This window comes from Ptychodera flava (genome assembly GCF_041260155.1).
Source record: "Ptychodera flava strain L36383 chromosome 3 unlocalized genomic scaffold, AS_Pfla_20210202 Scaffold_25__1_contigs__length_14229661_pilon, whole genome shotgun sequence".
Classification (NCBI taxonomy): domain Eukaryota; kingdom Metazoa; phylum Hemichordata; class Enteropneusta; family Ptychoderidae; genus Ptychodera; species Ptychodera flava.
The window spans coordinates 4,046,458-4,053,478 of record NW_027248279.1 but is presented as its reverse complement, the minus strand read 5'-3'; the positions used below and the strand labels follow the sequence as shown (position 1 = coordinate 4,053,478).

Genomic DNA, 7,021 nt, shown 5'->3' with positions numbered 1-7,021 from the left:
TGGATGATGGCCTATCAATGGAAAGTATTGAATAAGAAAAATAAATACCTTGTGTGTAATGTTGACAAAAATGCTTTCATGAAAATACAAGGCAATTTCAGAAATAACAAAATCATTTTCTGGCAAATACAAAAGCAGTTACTGAAATAGTCATAAATCAGTTCATTAAATTTTCCCTAGAGTGGCATTGTTTAGCTGGAAAAAGCACACTCTGTTTAGAAAAGATGTGTATTTGTTGGATCACCTGCAAACAAAAGAGAGATATCTGTTAAATTTCTGGATGACCATGTAAATTTCAAAGTCTTGATAACCCACTTACAACATAAAGAACTCTAACACTTGCTAATTGTTATACTGTTTACATTAGACTTGGTTCAAGTCGGTGAATTTAAAAAAAATAAAATCATTTATAATAGTTCTCTTGTGTCTCTCCTATTTCGTACAAACCTATCCGGACTTTGGCAGCTCACGCCAGGTTTTCCCAGCGATTGAATGCGTCACGTTTGAGTCTGCGCAGTAGTGAGTAATTTCTGCCGGATTCACCGACTTTGACTTCTTGCAAAGTACAGGCGGTGAGACGGACTGTGTACACAGTGACGTAGAGCAAATACAAAATGATTGACAGCGCCGGCCGTTATTCTGGCCAATAAGAAGAACGCATTGCTAATAAACCTCTGCATGCATTAAAAAGTTTGTTGTCATCTCCGTGCAAAGCTAGACATAGAGTACGTTTTATATCTGGGCGAATAATGACATCAACCGCGTTTTACTACTGATCGGTCGACCATCGATAATCATGCGAGATTACCAAAGAAAGCTTGTTGAGAGTTACATTGAGGGAAAAGATGTGTTCGTCTGCGCACCAACCGGCAGCGGAAAATCACTGACATACGAAGTCGCCCCACATTGTTTGATTTCCATCGCTTTGGGCACGTAAGAGAACAGGCTACAACTGTAAGGACGGTGTCTTTTTCCATCCTTGAATAACGGCGACGATTTTCGCATTTTTGCAACATGGGCCCCACAAACAACACAGATATTTTCACGCGTTTTCGGTGATACAACAGAGGTCGTGCTGACTTTTGTGGGAGTGATCGCACTCGACATTTTGTCAACAACGCCATGTGAGTTTTATGCACGTCTCGTTTGGGTCAATTGGTAACTCCTCCCAATGTGTAAAATTTAGTGATGTCATCTTATGAATAATATATGAGTAAAGAAAAACGTCATCTCATGAATAATTTATAGCAACGCAGATCGTGCAAGAAAGCCAAGTCTGTGATTCCGGGTGAAACTCCGCTGTATAGCGTTCACCCTACTCATCGCGTCCACTCACGCGCGCGTTTCACATGAAAGCAAAATACAAATCATTGCGTTCACTCCACTCAAACACTCACAAATCACAGACTTGAACCTGGCAAGTATGACGATGTAGTCGTCCGATTACTTGGACCAAAGTTTTGCACGGTCTGAGAGCAATAGAGTTTTCTATACATACATACATACATACACACACACACACACACACACACACACAAATAATATATATATATATATATATATATATATATATATATATATATTTGGTCCAAAATTCAAGTCCAATTTCAGAGTTAAGTTAGCAGAAGGTCACCTTCACTTGTCGCAAAGTGAGAATTAAAGTAAACGTTTAGTTTATATTAGAATGCAGAATTTGCTAGTATGTTCTAAATTTTCGTACTTTATGAGACTTGAAATTCAGCGATTTCTGATGATACTTACCACATGTTGATCAGCATGAGTGCAAAGGGTAACACAAAGGTCACGGTCTTCAACGGCAATGTGCGGACACCAACACTGAAGGAATCGGTCGAAGTCGGCGGATCTGTAAATTTATAAAACAAATCAAAATGACGTCATGAACTTGGTGTCATCCAGACTTTGATAATTCGTCGTTGACTACGACATGGTTGTCGAGGACACGATGATACACATATTTGGTTGGCGATGATTTTTACACGTCACTTCCTAATAGTTATATCTCTATTAGGTCTAAGATTTTGAAGTTATAGAAGGCTATTAACGGAGGGGCACTTCATAATAATGAAACGTAGCATCCATCGACATTGGGACCCGTCCACAAGCAGTAACTGTCGTGTCGGAGTATGACTGATAGATAAGTTATAAGCTTTAGAACACGTAAATCAAAATATATAACTTTTTAAAAGACCAAACAATGTTTCACGCAGATATTGCGCCGCGAAAGAGTACAGGGAAATCAATTTGAGTTGTGCAGAAAATCAAAATGGCCCATAACGCTCATCATTTTGAAGATTTTGGTCGAAAAGCGAGTGTATTTTTGCTGCATATATCCCAGGAACTGAGTAAATCCTGGTATTTCCTTTTGTATTTAACGTGTATGGACATTTCAGTCTGAAATAAAGTACTACCATTGCGGTTACTTGGAAAACGGCCCCTTTCCGTAATGCCTCATCACTTCAGGTGAATTTTTATAGCCATACATAGACAGCTGAACAGAGGTTACAGCGAATACTGTTCTTTTGGCGGTATGGTTTCTTCGGAGCAGTCAAGACAACTGCTGTTAATTCGTATAATTCTGTCCATCAGTGTCCTATTCATCCAACCTCTCATACACCTGAGAGTTGTTTAGTTACCTTCAATTTTACCGAATGTATGACAGTCACGTCACACACAATTTGCCGTTACTTGTATATCAGGCCTCAGGATTGAAAGTTTTTTTAGTTGTGTAAAAATATAATATTAGTTATGTAAAATATTAGATGTGTAAAAATATGTTGTTGCATAATGATATGATGTCAGAATTGATCTCTTAGTCAAATAAAGGTATTGTCTTACCAGTAACCGTGACCTTGATACATGCCCGCAATTGTGGAGTTGAGTCTGCGTTGTTACATTTGAATACAGCGTCATCAATCCACTGGACATTCTCTATCAGCAGGTAATATTGGCCGAGAGAATGGTTCCCAGTTAGTTTGTATTCTGTTGTAACGCTGCCACCATTGTCTGTCACTTGAAAGTCATCCCTAGACCATCTCGCCATAGTCTCCGATGAAACGTTAACTTCACACTTCAGTGCAATAGATTGGCCTACTTGTGCCTCCACTTGTTCCATTACACAGCCATTTGCTACGAAGCAATTAATGAAATATCATACAAGTATTACCACCTGTACGGTTAAAAAGCTGGTGGTTCATAAGAGTAGTCGTCTAATGTTTGTCCAAGGTTCATTCGTTCCGCAAATAGCTCTGCTTAAATTACGCCTCACTGTTTTCCATCCGGAGAGATTCACTATGCGAGCAACATAAGCAAACCGATCTAGCTACCATCAGACAAACCCCAAATCTTCCCAGTTACCTAAGCTCGCGATAGAAACATTATACTTACCGATACCAGTGCAAACCGCTAGGGAAAGTAGAATAACTTTATCCATTAGGATGTTACCAGTGCATGGAATAATGCCATTGACGAAGGAACTGGCCTTGAAAGTGTTGCTATATCATTTGCGGTGCGTTGTGGTACTCTTTGATCCGCAGAGGTGCCTTTGTCCAGTTCTTTAATATACTTGATGACGTCATGCTGGTCTGTAATATACTTGATGACGTCATGCTGGTCTGACATGGTAGGTAGCTGTCGCGTCAGACTTGGGTGTGACTGTACACGTGGTGTAACCTGATAGGCATGCTACCTTCTTACCTTCCTGAAGTGATCGACGAGACAGAAATACAAATTTTGGACGAGATTTGAAACCACGAAATTGAAAAGATGGAATACAACCAGGGCTCCCGTGAGGGCGGAAAAATAGTCGACATTATTCGGGTTGAAAAAATGACATTACGCTGACCGAAAAAAGATAATAGGCCTAAAATACAAGGAATACTGTGATTGGTGATAATGTGATTGGCTGGAGTAACGAGACTTCTTGTATAATTCTCCCTTCCACGGGTGCGCTAATCAACCCCGAAAAATGTACGTGCACGTGTCCGACGGCCGCTTAGTAATGTAAAACAAACGATGATCACAGACACTTACAGACAAATTTAAATCGTAAGCCCATTGAAAATGTCATTTAACTGCATCAGAATCACTACAATGAAGGCAGGTTCAACCACTTTGTTGCTGTCCTCTGCAGACATCAAAAAGTTCATATCACCAGCTGAGTAAATACGGTCAATCCTGGGCACGGTTGGGATGTAGCAAAGCTGTCAGTATGTTAAAGACACTGATTTATTGACGCACCTATTCAAGGACCGGATAATTTACTTATTAACACAGGTTTTGTAAATGAAGAATGGTATTTAAAGTCAAACATAGGCTACTATTACTGTTTCAATAGTGTCATAGTTGGCTTTAATGACCAATAATTGACTCGAAGAAAACCAATAATATTGCCGAATGAGTGAGATAAGCTGGATCACAGGACATGTAAATCGTGCTGCTGTCTATTGAAAATTGTTTATATAAATATACGCGTGTTTATTTTACCACGGTAGAGTAAGCGTGATTTTACGGACCACAAGGGAAAAGACAGCCCATGTGTATACCTAAAATGTACAAGGAAGATCATCCGAGCTGCACAGTTGCCTATAGGCCTACGGTACGTTTACTTTGCGGTGCACACAAGTTGTGTAGACAACACAGTAGGTAAAGACAGCCATGTCTTTGAGTGTTTGGACAGAGGTGTCAAAGAACATTTTCAAATCCCGAAGTTGTCAAGTTGAAAATAGTATCGGTTCACTTCAGCCACATTTTGACTATGAACAGTTGAGCTGTCACTTGCAATCAAAATTACATTTTCAATTTTATACTGCGCTAGATTTTGGGCTCAGCCCTATTGTGATATTTAAGATAAAGGAAAATGGTCTGAGCTCATACTCTATTTGAATCTCCCACTGTACTAGCTGGCTAGACTAGACTAGCCCGCTGGGCGAGATTCTGAAACCTAGGCATGCGCAAATCTACTACCCAGGTAGTTCATCAGTCGAAAATTTCATATAAAAAGTACCATAAATACGTTCAAACTTGCTTTAATTACCTTATTTTACACAATCTCCGGTGTGAATTAGTCTAATCACCTACCTCTGAGTCATTTATCAACCTTGCTGTAGGTCGACAGCTACGTTGTCAGCGGGAGGAGCTGAGTTAAACTGTTCATACACACTTTATAACCTTTGGATCAATAGTTATGCCGGCTTTGAAACGTTTACAAACCCTCAGACCCAAAGTAAATAAGAATGACCCAAGAACCATAGGGCGCATTCACGTTTCTCTGTCGAGGCGACTTCAATCCTATAGTTTGCACTTCGTATCTAACTGTCCCTTTGTCAGTTCGGAGTATCCAATACTATAGACATTTCAATCCTTTCATGTGTTATAAGTGGTGAATTGAACACCCTTTCCTTTCATTGTTCGCACGTGCATGGACCTCACTCCTTACAGTACCACTGTAGAGTGAATTATTTACGACGAAATCAATTACCCACTCGACCTTTCTATTATAGAGTTTAGTGTATACATCGACCAAAATAAAGAGGAGCGAATTATGGACTCGGACTACGCATTTGAAGATAATCTGGTGAACACCTACCAGCCTACAATGAAAAAGTGTCCACCGATTGTCAATGATTTCTAAATTTGCCAGCACCGTTACATTAATAGCATTCAAAGCATGTTTAATGTCTCTGACGTTGTTATGTTCATTTTTAAGTATTTTCTCAATTTGCTTGTTTATTACTCTGACCTATCTGATAAAGATCAAACTTGGAAGGTTGATACTTTAGCTGTCATTCAATGTATCACGTTGCTATTAACAACAATGTCAGATCTGATTTTCCAGTCAAATTTTGGCAAGTACAACAGATATTGGAAACCGATTATGTGATAAATCAGTACACTATAAAGGTTATTCAGACGATATCGGGAGGCATTAAAAGATAATCAATTGGAATCAATCTCATTTTACAAACATAAGACGTGCATGCCATACCACGGTGCCCCCACAAAAGTGGAACCGGAAAATCAGTGACCGGACTGTAGAGTACGTCATGGCGATCAGCAAAGGTATTTTAATCGAAAGGGTTTTACCAAGATCATAGCAAGGTAGGAATTGTAAATCTCAAAATTAGAGCAGATTGAAAAGAGAATTAAAGGAAGTAAGCTTTAGACATTTAAAAACCCATTAACATAGGAAGTGACGGAGAAGAATACATCCGAGTTTTAGAAACAAAGGAAGGAAGCGCCGCCATTACATCTCGATGTGTTTGATTTCCACGATTTGACTTTCACTTTTGTCTCACCGTTAACTTACGTGATCTTTGTTTGGCTAGCCATCACCGCTGCACCTGGGATTTAGTATTGAATATCTACCTGTGCCAAAAGAAAGCGCCGTCGCCGCTAACAAACATTTTGGTACAAAAACGATTCTTTCGTGATGTACTCTCCTTACACAGACATAGTATGACCTTATAGAAGTAAGTGTAATCTGCCGCTTGATATTGGCAAATCACATGCTTTTATGACGTCAGATCCACGTGATGGAGGTCTGATATAATATGTGTAGACTTTTTATCCGTATCTTGCATTAAAATCTCAAGTCCGACAAAACAGATAAACTGAGTGAACATCATAATTTTTGTATTTTCTTTATATTTAGTTTTTTCGAAATATGTTTACATAAAGGAATTTTAGAGTTCTTTCCCATCTTTATATTTGTATTTGTATTTATACTTCATTGAACAAGACTTTACCCAGATTACCTGTTCCTAGTTATATATTATATACTTTTATCTGTATTCATTTACATTTGTTGGTCCCTTTTGTCTAAATGCTGGCTTGAATGTGAATTCTTCTCGTTTGGGTATAAGTCAGTGACGGCGTCGATACATGTCGACTACTACAGTATGATGCATGTAGTCTCCATTTATAAAAATGTCGTTATAGGTATAATAAATAGTCCAAGAAAAACGAGGTGACACGAAGCTTTAGCTTGTCTTGGGAACGTTAC

At 38.9% G+C, this 7,021-nt stretch overlaps 1 protein-coding gene across 1 annotated transcript; it reads right to left on the bottom strand.

Moving 5' to 3' along the window:
* Positions 1-240: 240 nt before the first annotated feature.
* Positions 241-3,595, bottom strand: LOC139125133 (uncharacterized). The gene is made up of 4 exons (XM_070691238.1): positions 3,406-3,595; positions 2,857-3,147; positions 1,762-1,864; positions 241-244 (listed from the first exon to the last, which is right to left on the bottom strand). The coding sequence occupies exons 1-4, from the start codon at positions 3,449-3,451 to the stop codon at positions 241-243; spliced, it is 444 nt and encodes a 147-aa protein (XP_070547339.1). The 5' UTR covers positions 3,452-3,595.
* Positions 3,596-7,021: the final 3,426 nt, after the last annotated feature.

Bases quoted from the DNA above. Each gene is read 5' to 3' on its own strand.
- LOC139125133 (XM_070691238.1), bottom strand. From the start codon at position 3,451: ATGGATAAAGTTATTCTACTTTCCCTAGCGGTTTGCACTGGTATCG. The intron at 3,148-3,405 runs GTAAGTATAATG...ATTGCTTCGTAG, and splicing joins AGCGGTTTGCACTGGTATCG to CAAATGGCTGTGTAATGGAA. The intron at 1,865-2,856 runs GTAAGACAATAC...ATAAATTTACAG, and splicing joins TATCAAGGTCACGGTTACTG to ATCCGCCGACTTCGACCGAT.